The sequence below is a fragment of the Hyperoodon ampullatus genome (genome assembly GCF_949752795.1).
Source record: "Hyperoodon ampullatus genome assembly, chromosome: 16".
Classification (NCBI taxonomy): domain Eukaryota; kingdom Metazoa; phylum Chordata; class Mammalia; order Artiodactyla; family Ziphiidae; genus Hyperoodon; species Hyperoodon ampullatus.
Window position 1 is genome coordinate 70,254,487 of NC_136929.1, and position 16,498 is coordinate 70,270,984.

General features: G+C 41.8%; 1 protein-coding gene across 1 annotated transcript in view; it reads right to left on the reverse strand.

Annotated features, from left to right (window-relative positions):
• Window positions 1-1,919: 1,919 nt before the first annotated feature.
• RXFP2 (relaxin family peptide receptor 2) overlaps window positions 1,920-16,498 on the reverse strand; it is a gene marked incomplete at both ends in the record, with an annotated part of 60,688 nt that continues 46,109 nt past the window's right edge. Inside the window, 4 exons of the mRNA XM_079721713.1 lie at window positions 1,920-2,179; window positions 5,420-5,638; window positions 11,753-12,163; window positions 12,772-13,001. Coding sequence (XP_079577839.1) covers window positions 1,920-2,179; window positions 5,420-5,638; window positions 11,753-12,163; window positions 12,772-13,001 — 1,120 coding nt within the window. The remainder of the gene's footprint in view (window positions 2,180-5,419; window positions 5,639-11,752; window positions 12,164-12,771; window positions 13,002-16,498) is intronic.

The window sequence follows — 16,498 nt, forward strand, 5'->3', positions numbered from 1 at the left end:
TAGAATAAGATTGTAAATCACTAAGCTATTAGAATTCAATTTTATACTATTTGTCATGCTGCTGACCAATATAGAGCTTCCATTTTTCTGTGAAATATGCTGCCAAATTCCCTGGTGCATCTGACCTTGTGCTTCTCCTCATGTCCAAAGCTCAACAGTAAGAGTGCAGACATTCACAAACACAGTTCCCAGATCCTTGCTTCTTGGCCCATGCCTGAGGCTCGAGAATGGGAAACTGGGAGACACATTTGTGCTAAGATTGAGATACCCTACGCTCAGGGTCTATTCCTTATTTATGCTTTTGATGTTGGGAAATATATTAGAAATAAATCATGTGATTTTCAAGGACTGGCAAAGGACATTTAAAAAAACAGACAAGTTGGGAAGCAACTAATCATAGTGAGGAGATAAGACAGAGGGAATTTTGAAACTATAAGGAAAAAGGGTGGCCTAGTCAATGGGTAGGGACATTATTTCTAGAATAAGAGTGAAAAGACTGCCCTAGTGTAAGAAATATCTCACTTGATCAAAATAAAGGAACTCCCATGATGGTTTTAGTCAATATTAGATACTAACAGGTAAATTACCGACACAGCTGTGATGCATAAACTCTGGGATTCTTTCTTTCCTGGATGCTACTGGATAAAAGGGCATCTCATTCAATATGCAGTAGGAGGTGATGTGGAGTTCTTAGTCAGCTGCTTACATTTCATCTCATTAAAGGAACTCAGAATGAAGTGAAGAGTAAAGAAATTAAGTTACTGCTTCATGCTTTGGAAGAGGGGGGAAGAGAAAGAAAAATGTAAAGAAGTGTCTTGTTAATTGCGGTGCTGTGTTTGTTTCCTAGTTATATTCTCTACCAAGAAAAACATGGGTAACAGTCAATAAGCCCTATCTGTGGTCTTTATTGAATTTAAATAGACAAATGCAAAATATAATTTTATTTACCTGATTCTTTTTTTTGACATATAAGCTTTCCATATAAAAACATGTCCAGGACTTCACAACTACTTTTCATTTTCAAAAAACAAATCCAAACTTATCAGCCTTTCTGTTAAAAACAATAGGAATTGATCTGAGTCCAGTGTTCTTAAATCCCCCTTAACGCTTCTTATCTGTGTGTTCTATGATGGCAGAACTTGCCAGCAATAGGGATACTGCTCTTAAGAAATTATACTTTAAAACACAATAAAATGTAGTTTTTGGCAGTTGGAGTTCCCAATTTTCCTTTATGGCATGCGCAACCTTAAGAAAAGTATTTTGAGGGCTCAGTTCTTCTCACATTAAATACAAGCTGAAAAGGTGAATGGTACTAGGCGAATGGTCAGCGTGCCTCTCTGGTCATATGTTCGACTTTGAACCTTGTATGAAGTTTTGCTTTCAAAGCCGCTAATCCACGGGCCTCCATAGGGCAGGACTTGAGTGGGTGGACATCTCGGAAATCCTTCGCTATCAGTTCAGCAGGATGCTGATGATTTCATTTGACGTTGAAAAAGCAAGGAGAGAGATGTTAGGCTTATGCTATTACTGCCACGCTAGCGTTAGATGTCGTGACTGTTTTCATTTTATAGACAGCACAATTCAATTTAAAAACAGACCATGCAGCGCCAACGTGTGGGCATCCACTGGTAGGTTGGCCGCGTTGACGAGCTAGAGAACAACTGCTTATCAGCCTGCTATTTATGGATTCACTTGTGCATTTCAGGCATGTCGGTGAGGAGAACTCTCAGGTACAGTTCTCAGCCCAGCTGATAAACAGTACAGCTGCCATCGGAATGCAGTGCCTGACATCATCCTGCCGTGCCCTCTGTGCAGAAACGTTCGCCATTGGTAAAGATGAAAAGCACTGCAGATGTCATCTTCCAAATGCTGTGTTTTTTTAGGTAGTCCACCGAAAGTCCAGTGCTCCAAAACCATGACTAGGAAACTGGTTGCACTACATTCTCCTCGAGGTTTATTTTGTTCAAAATGCCAAGTTTCAGTGAAGAGGAGTCATCGGCCCGCACGATGGATGTAGACAAACGTTTTTTTTTAGTTCTGAAAATCGATTTCCTCTGATGTTTGTGCAGCAGCTGTTTCAACTTGTCTTTGAAAAAGCTGGTTGTGAGAGTGTAGAGGATTGGGTTCAAGGCACTGTTTACTGGGAGGAAACAAATGACGACCCAGGAAGTGATCGCTTCTGAGAAGGAAACCAAGTGTGAAAGAAAGCTGAGGTTTTCATAGACACGAGACACAGAACATTTTATAGTCAAAGCTACTTTTGAGACGGCCACCTGGCTCGTTTACGTCCTCTCTCACCTCATGGAAAAGCTCTCTGCTGGAAGAGCATGGGAGCTACGAATTCAAGGTCCTACCACCGACTTTTCTGAGTTTCAGAAACTACTTCGCACTTTGTTACGAAACAACATGGGAGGAGATATGTGAAAACACTTCATACACTATAAATTGATACATAATGTATTTTTGTTTTTATTGCCCTTCCTTATAGAAAAATAAGAAAATGAGGAAATAATTCATAATCAATAGGACAGTGTCCAGAACTAGAAGGTTCTGGTCCAGAGTCAGCTCTGACCTTGGTCTGAATTTCAGTCCTGAAGGTCTTCCTGCCCTGCCCTCATATCCCCACTGCTATATTCAGAGTGCAGTCAGAAGATTTGAAGAGCAAAAAAGAATATATCTCCAAACTCAATGAATTCCTTCTGTGTGAAGGCTTACAAAGGCTAATAGAATATTAAGGGAAATATGCCAGAAAAAGTGAGGAGAAATTTTGGATGGCAGTGTCCTTTCTGAATTCAGTTGTCCCTCAGTATCCACCATGGAAGTGGTTCCAGGAGCTCCACAGACACCGAAATCCACAGGTTCTCAAGTCCGTTAAATAAAGTGGCATAGTATTTGCATATAACCTATGCACATCCCCCCCGTATACTTTACATCATCTCTAGATTACTTCACCTAATACAAGGTACAGCCATGTAAAGAGTTGTAAATACAATGTAAATGCTATGTAAATATTTGCCAGCACAAGGCAAATTAACGTTTTGCTTTTTGGAACTTTCTGCAAATTTTTTTCCAATATTTTCCGTCTGCAGTTGGTTGAATGCATGGATTTGGAACGCAGGGCTATGGAGGGCCGACGGTACATCAGTTGCTTGGTTAGAATGAAATCTATTTTCTCTCTTAAACAGAGCCTGCTCCCAGGGCTACACACTTCTTAGCTGTGTGACTGTGGGCAAATCCCCTAAACTCCCCAGACCTCAACTGCCTTATCTGTGAAAGGGGCTGACGATAACTTACATGACTGAAGTCAGTGAGCTGGGCCGGCTCTGCGGACAACCATTTTCAGCACATTTTCAGAACCTGGGGTTCTCCAGTCCCACCACACTCTGCTGTCTCCTCCCCCATCTTCAAAAGTCTGAGAACTGCCAGCTCAGGTGAGAGCTGGACATAAGCCTAGCATCCTTCCTCTCCCCCTCTCCTTTGTGACCCCCTCCTTCCCCCCCCATCCTGTAAATTTCTCATCCTTCAGACACTGTTACTTGTTCTTCTCTTAGCCCTGCTCTGTTCCCTACATCGTGTTTGTTCTTCCTCTGGTTTACTTTTCCACTTCTTCTCTGACTTTATCTGCCCTTTCCTCCTTCCCTTTGATCTCTCCCTTCTCCTTTTTCTATGTTTGCCTTTCCTCTTCTCCACCCCATTTTCTCTTTCTTTCCCTTATTTCCTTTTAACTGGAAAGAATACGAAAGAAATACGTTTGTATTTAGCATACCTTAGATTTATTAAATGAAGTTTTATATTACTATATTATGTCCTTAATTTAAAAAAAAATTAGATACGAACAGTTTGTGACTGAAGCAAAACGGTCAGTTGTTTTTTGTCTGTTGTATCCCCAAAGGAGGTTGTGATCAGGAATGAGACTTCCTGTTCGTCTCAGGATGACTCACTGATGTAAGGTTAGCAGGTAAGTCCTGAGATGGGAGGGCTGAAGCCAGCTTATCTTTGGGGCTGACCCCATGTACTCTCAGGGACCTACCATCATGGCGCAGACCCCAGAGTTCTTGGAGGGTGGGGACGGGGCATTTAGGTCCACGAATGTAGCAATTTCTACAACACCATGGGAAGTTGGGCAAGCAAGGAGGGGCTTAGTCAAGTGTGGTAAAGACTTCTCTCCTAGGTGCACTGAGGTATTCAAGACAAACCTCAAAGGACTGAACTATAAAATGTAGAGAAAGACCAATGTGTGGCCCAATAACATTTTCATGATTTTTTTTCCTGTTCTAGTTCCATATCATGATCTGAAATGTCTTAGACTCTCACCAAGAATAATGATTACTTCCCCTGCTTATCAGAAAACCTTGTTGTGAGACTAAGCTCATAGGTTAAGGGGATGCTGCAAATGTTGTATGTCATTTTGCAGTGAGGCATTTGGCAAGGCAGAGGGACATAAATAGTTGTAGGTGTTTGTTACTTGTACATTCATCACTCTTTTATAAGGGCTTCTGATGTGTCAACCCCACGCTTGACACTTCTTTTGTTTTTATCCAAAAGATTTCATATTCCATGGAATCTCATTATAAAGTCATACAAAGAGAATTTCACAAAATCGATTTATCTTAGGCCTATTGTCAGAAAGTTTAGTTAAGAATAAAATAAAATGACTGCTAAAGATGTTCCTCTGGTACAAATCCTGAAAACATCTTCTACCAAGATGAAGAAGACAATTCCTGCCCTGGAGGAACACTCCAAATAGATTTGCAATAGGCTGAAAAAGTGAGTTGAAGATGATCCCAAAGTTTGTTTCCCTGAGGGCTGGGCAAAAGCCCTGGGTGGACCCTAGGATGGCTACAATTTCTAGGTCCCAGAAAGGCCTTCAAGCAAAATCCTAACTAATGAAAGGTGATTTTCTCTGGTTGAAGTAGGGCTGTGGCCTTTTAGATAGGCACTTGCATGGAACATTAGACCTCCCCAGGGCACAGTGTGACAACCACATGGCTAGGGCCATGAAATAGACTGGTGGTTCTTAACCAGGGGTGTGCACCTTAGAATCACAAAACACCCATGTAGAGCTCTTGGCCCCTACAGACTAAATTCAGAGGCCCAGGGTGAAACCTGGGCATGTATATTTTGTTTTGTTTTAGGTACTCTTGGTGAAGCACCACTATGTAGCTCAAGTGGAAGCAAGACACTAAGACTTAGTTTTTCTCTGTCTCCTGTGTTTTTGTTATTCTTGTCTGGGTTGCACCATTACTCAGTTCCTATCTTAGAATACTGATTATAAAACACTTAGGAAATCCTAAACCTTTGTATTCAAGTTGTAGGTATTTATGGAGAACTCACTATATGTGACGGACTGTATTCTCGCCTCGTCAAACAAAGGACATAAGAAAGCACAGCGTACTTGGGAATAACAGAAGGGACTGACCTGGTATTTCCACCCGGAAGAGGGAAAGGATTTTAATTACAAATACAGGAATCCAGCAGATGGCATCAGAGAACACTATAAAAAAGAAACGGTTTGCGACGGCCGCCTCTCTTCCAGTGTTATTCCTCACTTCTGAAGTCTGCAAGGCAGTTTTTTGAATGGAACAGAACATAATAGTATAGGAAAACACAATGATGAGAAAAGCCAGCAAATTCACACCTGTTGGGAAAAGCACACCTCTTAACGTCTCCGGTGTATAAATCAACAGTAGAAATATTGTGTTACTTAGATGTTCAATATGGTGCCTCTCCCCCTCCCCTGTACTTCCAGGAAGCATTCTTGTTATAAGCCCAGTGGTAAATCGGCTAAAACCCTGAATCCAAGGCTATAAACTGGAACAAGTTAAAAAAACTGGGTTTGCCAGATCAAAAAGGTATTTTAAATACATCAACACTTTTCCAAGAATTGTAGACTTTGAAATTCAGATCTATGTATATCATGAGGTAAATTTTAGCGTTTTTAAAGCAGGAAAAAAGCTATTTCATTTTTAGTTCTCTGCAAATTCAAACCTTAAGGGATTACTGTAATCACATGTACAGCTCAAGAAATCAATATGCCCCTACTCCTTTAACTTATGAATATGAATAAGATATCCTTGGAATATCAAGAAGACAACAGCCTCAGAAACATTATTTCTTATGTTTTCTGGTCTTAAAAATAATAATACACAGGACTAAAATACATTTTTATTTCTTCTTCAGATTGCCCACAGTAATCTAAACTAAAATTCAGAACCTTTTAGACTTGTTTTAGAAAAATAAGGAAAAAAAAAAAATTAAAAATTCAACTATGTAAATTACTCTTTCAGGGTCAAATATGTTCAGAAGATTCTCACTTATCATTATCGTATAATAATGACTTCTTTGTTGCTCTGTTATATTCTTGCTATTATAAAAATCCTAAAAGTGATCATCTTATTCCTTATAGTGAACATAAAATTTCCATATAATTTCAAAGTTGTTTAAAAAATGTTCATCTGATTAGACTGTATGTAAGACTGGTGAAGTCTAGGGAAAAATTCTACAAATTCAAGGTGTTCCATTGTTTTTATCCAAAAGATTTCATATTCCATGGAATCTCATTATAAATTCATACAAATAGAATTTCACAAAATTAATTTATCTCAGGCCTATTGTCAGAAAGTTTAGTTAAGAATAGAATAGAGAGTAACTTCAAGATGGCTGAAGAGTAAGATGCGGAGATCACCTTCCTTCCCACAAATACATCAGAAATACATCTACACGTGGAACAACTCCTACAGAACACCTACTGAACGCTGGCAGAAGACCTCAGACCTCCCCAAAGGCAAGAAACTCCCCACGTACCTGGGTAGGGCAAAAGAAAAAAGGAAAAACAGAGACAAAAGAATAGGGACGGGACCTGCACCAGTGGGAGGGAGCCGTGAAGGAGGAAATGTTTCCACACACTAGGAGCCCCTTCGTGGGCGGAGACTGCGGGTGGCGGAGTGGGGGAGCTTCGAAGCCACGGAAGAGAGCACAGCCACAGGGGTGCGGAGGGAAAAGTGGAGAGATTCCCGCACGGAGGATCGGTGCCGACCGGCACTCACCAGCCCGAGAGGCTTGTCTGCTCACCCACCGGGGCGGTCGGGGCTGGGAGCTGAGGCTCGGGCTTCGGTAAGATCCCAGGGAGAGGACTGTGGTTGGCGGCGTTAACACAGCCAGAAGGGGGCTAGTGCGCTACAGCTAGCCGGGAGGGAGTCCGGGACAAAGTCTGGAGCTGCCGAAGAGGCAAGAGGCCATTGTTTCGGGGTGCGCGAGGAGACGGGATTCAGAGCGCTGCTTAAAGGAGCTCCAGAGACGGGCGTGAGCCGTGGCTTCAGTGCGGACCCCAGAGACGGGCATGAGACGCTAAGGCTGCTGCTGCTGCCACCAAGAAGCCTGTGTGCAAGCACAGGTCACTGTCCACACCTCCCTTCCCGGGAGCCTGTGCAGCCCGCCACTGCCAAGGTCTCGGGATCCAGGGACAGCTTCCCCAGGAGAACACACGGCGCGCCTCGGGCTGGTGCAACGTCACGCCGGCCTCTGCCGCCGCAGGCTCGCCCCGCACTCCGTGCCCCTCCCTCTCCCCGGCCTGAGTGAGCCAGAGCCCCCGAATCAGCGGCTCCTTTAACCCCGTCCTGTCTGAGCGGGGAACAGATGCCCTCAGGCGACCTACACGCAGAGGCGGGGCCAAATCCAAGCTGAACCCCAGGAGCTGTGCGAACAAAAAAGAGAAAGGGAAATCTCTCCCAGCAGCCTCAGGAGCAGCGGATTAAATCTCCACAATCAACTTGATGTACCCTGCATCTGTGGAATACCTGAATAGACAACGAATCATCCCAAATTGAGGAGGTGGACTTTGGGAGCAAAGTTATGTATATAGTTTTTTCCTTTCTCTCTTTTTGTGAGCATGTATGTGTATGCTTCTGTGTGTGATTTTGTCTTTATAGCTTTCCTTTTACCATTTGTCCTAGGGTTCTGTCTGTCCATTTTTTGTGTGTTTTCTTTTTATTACTTAAATTTTTTTCATAATAATTCTTTTTTCTTTTAATAACTTTATTTTATATCATTTTACTTTATTTTATTATACCTTCTTTCTCTCTTGCTTTCTATTTTTTCTCCCTTTTGTTCTGAGCCGTGCGGATGAAAGGCTCTTGGTGCTCCAGCCAGGCGTCAAGGCTGTGCCTCTGAGGTGGGAGAGCCAAGTTCAGGACACTGCTCCACAAGAGACCTCCCAGATCCAAGTAATATCAAATGGCGAAAATCTCCCAGAGATCTCCATCTCAACGCCAAGACCCAGGTTCACTCAACAACCAGCAAGCTACAGTGCTGGACACCCGATGTCAAACAATTAGCACGACAGGAACACAACCCCACCCATTAGCAGAGAGGCTGCCTAAAATCATAATAAGGCCACAGACACCCCAAAACACACCACCAGAAAGACAAGATCCAGCCTCATCCACCAGAACACAGGCACTAGTCCCCTCCACCAGGAAGCCTACACAACCCACTGAACCAAACTTAGCCACTGCAGACAGACACCAAAAACAACGGGAACTACGAACCTCCAGCCTGCGAAACGGAGACCCCAAACACAGTAAGTTAAGCAAAATGAGAAGACAGAGAAACACACAGCAGTTGAAGGAGCAAGGCAAAAACCCACCAGACCTAACAAATGAAGAGGAAATAGGCAGTCTACCTGAAAAAGAATTCAGAATAATGATAGTAAAGATGATCCAAAACCTTTTCTATACCCTGAGAAAACCATAATTCAAAAACAGTCATGTACCACAATGTTCATTGCAGCTCTATTTACAATAGCCAGGACATGGAAGCAACCTAAGTGTCCATCAACAGAGGAATGGATAAAGAAGATGTGGCACATATATACAATGGAATATTACTCAGCCATAAAAAGAAACGAAATTGAGTCATTTGTAGTGAGGTGGATGGACCTAGAATCTGTCATACAGAGTGAAGTAAGTCAGAAAGAGAAAAACAAATACCATATGCTAACACATATATATGGAATCTAAGGGGAAAAAAAAGGTCATGAAGAACCTAGGGGCAAGACGGGAATGAAGACACAGACTTACTAGAGAATGGACTTGAGGATATGGGGAGGGGGAAGGGTAAGCTGTGACAAAGTGAGAGAGTGGCATGGACATATATACACTACCAAACGTAAAACAGATAGCTAGTGGGAAGCAGCTGCATAGCACAGGGAGATCAGCTTGGTTCTTTGTGACCACCTAGAGGGGTGGGATAGGGAGGGTGGGAGGGAGGGAGACGCAAGAGGGAAGAGATATGGCAACATATGTATATGTATAGCTGATTCACTTTGTTATAAAGCAGAAACTAACACACCATTGTAAAGCAATTATACTCCAATAAAGGTGTTAAAAAAAAGAATAAAATAAAATGACTGTTAAAGATGTTCCTCTGGTACAAATCCTGAAAACAGACTTATAGAAAGGTTAGGAAGTGTGTGTTCTGAGAGCACCATAGGAACGTGAGATGTTAACAGTAGGGGAACCTGGGTGAGGGGTATAAGGAAACTGTACTGTCCTGGCAAATTTTCTCTAGATCTAAATATATTCTAAAATAAAAAAATTATTTAAAAACTATATATTCTTATATTTTTTAAGCAAAAGAAGGGGCCCTAGGACTCCATCTCTCACAGATAAGCTATGTATATGTAGATGATGTTTATGTGTGTGTGCTAAACCCTTGTAGTGACGCCCACACCTTAACTGTAAGATCCAGCCATGCCATAGTTCTTTTTTTTTTTTCCACACCATAGTTCTTTTGCCCTTTATCTGGGCCTGTTCCCTGGCTGTGGGTCTCTAGCTCCTGGAACACGACCTCTGCCTTCACTTGGCTAATGTGTCCTCATCCTCTGGGCCTCCGTTTGGATTCATTTCTACTGGGATGTCTTCCCTGGTCCTCAGATCTGGGGCTCCTAGAACATCCTGTACTCCTCCTTCGTGGCATCTGTCAGCCTGTGACGTGAGGATGTGTTTCCTTGGCTTCATTCTTCTTTCTGGCTGCAGATCTGTGGGGCCAATCTGTTTTTTCTCCAGTTCCCAAAATAGTGCCTGGTCTATAGGAGGTGCTTAATAAACACTGTTTGAACCAATGAATGTACAGTAGCGTGTGTGCATATGTGTGTGTGAGGGACAGAGGGTTTCCACGAAGTGCACCTATGCCAGGAACGGCTTACAACATTGTAGGTGTGCCATAGCCATGAAAAAATGGCTATCAAACAGGGTTTATGTGAGGAGTATTATTAAAATGGTACAAATAAAGTGTTTTCTTTTTCAGAGGAAGAAGAGAAGGAATAGATGGAGAATAGCTGGGAGTGATGGTTAGGGCCATTTTGTGATGGGCTTTAAGTGACTAATTTAAACTTGACCTTGGTTGTAGGGAGTTCCTGAAGGTCTCTGAGCAGAAGATACTCAGTCCTTTTGGTACTCAGGTAGTGAACAGATAAATAGGAAAGAGAAGACCCCAGAAGCCAAAAGACCAGTGAGGGCTAATGTAATAATTCAGGGCAGAGGTCATAAGGCTTTAAGCAAAGGTGACAGCAGTAGGTAGAGACTGGAAGAAAGAGAAGACAAAGGTGTATTTCGAGGGAAAAGTATTTGATGAAAAAGAAAGGATGAGGACTTCTCCGGTGGCACACTGGTTAAGAACCTGCCTGCCAATGCAGGGGACATAGGTTCAATCCCTGGTCCGGGAAGATCCCACAGTGCAACTAAGCCCATGCACCACAACTACTGAGCCTGTGCTCCAGAGCCCGCGAGCCACAACTATTGAGCCCACGCACCTAGAGCCCGTGCTCCACAACAAGAGAAGCCACCGCAATGAGAAGCCTGCGCACCGCAACAAAGAGTAGCCCCTGCTCACCACAACGAGAGAAAGCCCGCGCACAGCAACAAAGACCCAAAGCAGCCAAAAATAAATTAATTAATTTTAAAAAAAGGTAATGAATATTAAAAAAAATGAAAGGATGATGGAGCTTATTGACTTCTTAGATGAGGGGACAAGATGAGAAGGGGGAATCGAAATGATAATACTGCCCTAGTTAAAGAGGGGACATGGGAATGGCCTTAGTTTTAAGCAAGAGAGATACCTACTAGACAATTTTAAAAGTCTTTTTAATCTTTAAGGGCTAAACTTCTCATTCATTTGTAATAGAGAAGGTAGCGTTTCTTTTCTAAAACCCTTAATTCTCCCTCTTTAATTAGGGAGAATTAAGAAAACTAAAAAGCAAAGAGTTTTATTAAGCACCCTTCCTTTGCAGACTTTGGAACTGCATTTACAAAAGGTAATAAACCTTCCTGGTATTTCCATTCAGATAATCTCCTGCTAGTCAGTTTCAAGAATTTTATTATTATTTATTTAGCTCATATCTAGACTGTAAAAAAATGAGTTCAAATAACTTGGTAGCGTCACAGGAAGAGACAGTGAATTAGAATTCCTCCAGCTCATTGTCACTTTGTATGAACGTGAAATCAAAGGGTCTTACAGATAATAAAAATATCATTCAGAGATCCTGACAGTATGTTTTTGTTTTCCATACTAAATCTCTATAATAAAAAATTTAATAAAACCTCCTATAAATACACAGCAAGGACTTTTCTTTAAAAAAAGAAACAGTCTTGACTATATTTGTTTACTTTCTGAAATGGAGAAATATGGCTTTACTGAAATCCATGGTATTGCTACAAAAATAACGTTTGTCCAGCAAATGAAAAATATAATTTACCTAGGAAAATTCCAAGAGAATACCCTTTGCTTCCAATATCTTCTGTTTGATCATAATAAAGTGGGAAACATACTCCATTTTTTCCATAAAAGTTTCCAAAATAATCCTCCTTCCAAAATGGAATCACAGCTATGAAAAATCCCACAATCCAGATGCAAATGAGGATGACCGAGGTCTGCCATTTTCCAGGACGGATGTTACTGAAGGGAAAGACAACGGCCAGGAACTTCTCCAAAGTCAAGTATGTCAGCAAGAGGACGGAGACCTCGGTGGACAGCATGGCCAGGAAGCCCAGGAGGCGGCACTGTAAGCTCTCCATCCACAGCAACGCGTACTTCTGATACTGCCCGCGGTATTTTAGATCAAAAAAGCCAACGAAGAACAAATAAACACCCATCAGGCAGTCCGCACCTATTGAAGAGTCACAGAAAGTATGTTGGTAGTTCCAGCATCTCCGTCTTAGTTTTCTGATTTAGGTCTGCTTCCTTCTTCCTGTATTAAATGAACTAACGTAAAACCTACAATAGTGCCTAGAAGCCAATGGACTTCAAAAGGTGTACTATTTCTAAAGTACTACACTGCATCTTTGTTTTATAATTTTGAAAAAAATGGTGGTGGGGAGATAATTTGCGGGGGTATGGGAGGGGGTCTAGGTTTTAGACAGTAAAAAATATTACTAACATAGTTAATAAAAGGAATAATTTTCTGGGCTTGAGGAGCATGGATGCTATTGCAATTGAAGGTTAAACAAAACATAGTTCTGTAACCCACAACCTGTTCTCTATAATCCATCCCTTAACTCATCGGCTCCCTGTTACCCCATTTCGAAGACATAAATCACTGCAGATTCATGCAATCCAGAAAAGAGTAGCGAAAGAGAACAACAGTACCTTCATACTTTAAAAAAATTGCCCAGCATATATAATTCATATTAAACGCCATCTGTTGAATGCCAATATAATCTAGAGCACAGCTCTCCGAAGATATACTTAATTCATTTATATAGGAAACATACTTACAACAAAGGATTTTGATGGACGTAGCGTGGGTCATGTTTTCAGCTTTAATGAAAGATCTCATGCCAATGACAAAAAGATTTCCAAAGCAGGTTAGAGAAGCTATAACCCAGACAAATATCCTGAGGATATTGTTAGCCAAGAGGTCCTCAAATGAAGAAATGCCGTCAGTCAAGGGCATACATATTCGGACATGGGAAGCATAGGAGCAGTATCGAAAGTTTTTGAAATAACTAAAGTCAAAGGGAAAAAAGAGTCATTTAAAGCAATGACACAGAAACGACAGTTGCAGTCCTATTGGGGCTGCAGCTGTGTTAGGTATGCGGCTTCACTAGGCTTGGTTATTTTTGTTTAGTAGTGATTATGTAATTACAGAATTCTTCATTAAACATTACATTACTCTAGGCAGTGTTCTTCCTTTAAAGGTGAAGAACCTAAAGAACATAGGTATCTGCTGTGGCTTGTCCGCGGTGAGTCAGGGGAGGACATGAGAATGGGAAATCTCCAGGACTCTACTTTTCCCCATCACATTGGGTGATTCTCTAGGGTATTACAAGAAAGTAGATTGTCGCTGTTAAATTGATCTTTAGCAAACATTCAGGGGCTTCGGTTTGGGATATAAGGGACCCACGGAGTAGCTCACTAAAAACATTCCTGTCTTGTACTTAGTTTTAAGTATATTCACTTAAACTAGCCTTCTTTTCCCTGATACAGGCTGGAAGGGAAGGTCCCTGAGACGAGAAAAATTCCATCTCACTGAAGTGAGGAGGAGAAGCAGCTGCTTTAAACACAGATTCCTTAATAGGGCCTGGAAGGACTTAAACCATTTCTAGAGAAAAATACAGGCCTGTCTGTGATCAATGTGTTTATGGTCTAAGTGTGTGGAATCTTGAAGGGTTGGAATTGGGGAGATCATTTGGTTTACTGCCGTTCTCCAAACCTGTTATGTTTAGGATTTTCTCCCATAAAACCCATTTTAGTTTATACTCGTTCACCACCTCTTTTAGTTCTTTTCTCTTCATCTAATATTGTTTTGTCATCTCCCCATTCAATTGCTAAACTAGCAAGTTAAAGAAAGTTTGTTTGTATTTTTTTACATTTACATGTGTAGATAAAACTGCTTTGGTAAAAAAAATTCCATTGGGGCTTCCCTGGTGGCGCAGTGGTTGAGAGTCCGCCTGCCGATGCAGGGGACACGGGTTCGTGCCCCGGTCCGGGAAGATCCCACATGCCACGGAGCGGCTGGGCCCGTGAGCCATGGCCGCTAAGCCTGCGCGTCCGGAGCCTGTGCTCCACAACGGGAGAGGCCACAACAGTGAGAGGCCCGCGTACCGCAAAAAAAAAAAAAAAAAATTCATTGGATACAATTAAAAGAGCAATGAACTGTTTTATTTTAAAAAGCCAATGTTCTCAACATATGAATACTATATCCTCTGCACTTTTTTAAAACTTCTGACGTTCAATATAATACAACAATTAAAAAACATCTGAAAGATAAGGTACAGCATGGTGATTATAGTTAATAATATTGGCTTGTATATTTGAAAGTAGCTAAGAGAGTAGATCTTAAAAGTTCTTATCACAAGAAAAAAAAATTTGTAACAATGAGTGGTGATGGATGTTAACTAGAGTCATTGTGGTGATCACTTTGCAATATATACAAATATTGAATCATTATGTTGTACACAGGAAACTATAATGTTGGATGTCAATTATATCTCAGTAAAAAAGTGAAAATAAAAATAAAGAAGAAAATTTGAAAAAAAAAAAGAGGCAGGGAAAAAAAAAAAAAGAATGCTTTACTTTGCCCCAGCTTCCAGGCCTCCCATGATTGGACCCCTGGCTACCCTGATCCGCCTCAGCACTTCCCTTCCGTGCTCACTCCAACCAGACACATCAGCTCCCTTCTAATCCTCGAAACAAGCCAGGCTCACCCCCTTCTCAGTGCAGTGCTTTTGCTTTTCTCTCTTCCTGGAAGGATCTTCCAGGAAGAATTCTCTCCTTCCACTCAGGGCTGCTTGACTGTCACATCTCTGACTTCTAGGTGAACTACCTACATCCTCCTTCCTTCCCTTTATCTTGCTATACTTTTCTTCCCAGCATTTCTTAATGATTTATTTGTTAACTAGTTGACTTCCTGGTTCCCAAAGCTAAACGGAAGCTCCGTGAGGCAGACACTTCTCTCCCCCATTCATCCCTGTGTTCTCCCCGGCACGAGGGAAGTACTCAACAGATACTTGTTAGATGGCAAATGAATGATGCACGGTTTAGTGCTGGGTATATGTCACACAGAGATACTGAAGGCTATCCCTGCCCTCAAGTAGCTTACGGTGGTCCAACCTCTCCTCCCACTGGGACCAGGGCACTGGTTGGCAGGTGGACGTGTTTCAATAAACGATGGGCAAGGAAGATGGAAGAAGAATCACTAGGTCACTTAGTAGGGAAGTAACTAAGTCCACACATTTTCTGTTAATTGTTGGCTCCTTCTTGACCTCAACCTGCGGTTCATATTTAAAGCAGCAGCTTCTCTATCAAGCTCTACAAAGGTTGAATTTCTCCATTCTAAGGAGACTTCACATTCTGCCTGCAGCAAGGAAATTATAGCCTCATGAAACATTTATCTACTAGAGCCACAGAAAGAGCATTTATGAAAACCATGTGGATATACATCAAATACTTGTCTTTGGGTAATCACACCTACTGCATAGACATAAACAAAATATTCTCCCAAAAGGTCACCTTCACACCAACCATTTCAGCCCCTTGCTGATCCCAACTTCATATCTTACATCGAATCCTCCCTATTTTTGTGGATAATAATGGTTGATTTTTGAGGTCATGAACACATTAGATCACAGTTGATAAAGAAATGATCATGTCATAAACTCCTATATTAAGACAACTTACACAGTGCACTTTAGCCAAATATATTAATGTGACTTATCAGAACTACTATAAAGATTAATTACCTCCGTTTTGCAGTGCACTCAGTAACAGAAACAACACCTGGAATTTATATAGCAACTTTCCTCTTAAGGGCTCAAATCTTAGAGTAGCTGACTGCTCACTCATGTGAGGTGAATTAATGTTTCCAGGTCTCCTGAGTACCATTAGCCAGTGACTTCATCTTGTGTCATATGTGGCATTCTGGTACCCTAATCTCTTATTGGGCCTCAACTGGATAAAAAGCATGTTTCCAGAGAGAAGTGTCATTCATGTCAGCACATCATAATATTGAGCTCTATTTGAACAGGGACCAAAGGTGACAAAATTTAAAAGTTCTCAATAAAAAGACTTTTCTTGCATAAAAACACATTGCAGGGGCTTCCCTGGTGGCGCAGTGGTTAAGAATCCACCTGCCAAGGCAGGGGACACAGGTTCGAGCCCTGGTCCGGGAAGATCCCACATGCCGCAGAGCAACTAAGCCCGTGCACCACAACTACTGAGCCTGCGTGCTATAACTACTGAAGCCTGCACGCCTAGAGCCCATGTTCCTCAACAAGAGAAGCCACCGCAACAATGAGTAGCCCCCACTCGCCACAAATAAAGAAAGCCCATGCGCAGCGATGAAGACCCAACGCAGCCAAAAATTAATTAATTAATTAATTAACTAAAAAAACCCACATTGCAGTGATACATCAGACAGTTTAAAAGAGAACATCAGCAACATTTCACCATGCTTTCTTCCCCATCGGCAACAGTTCACCATACTTTTTTCCCCATTCTTTCA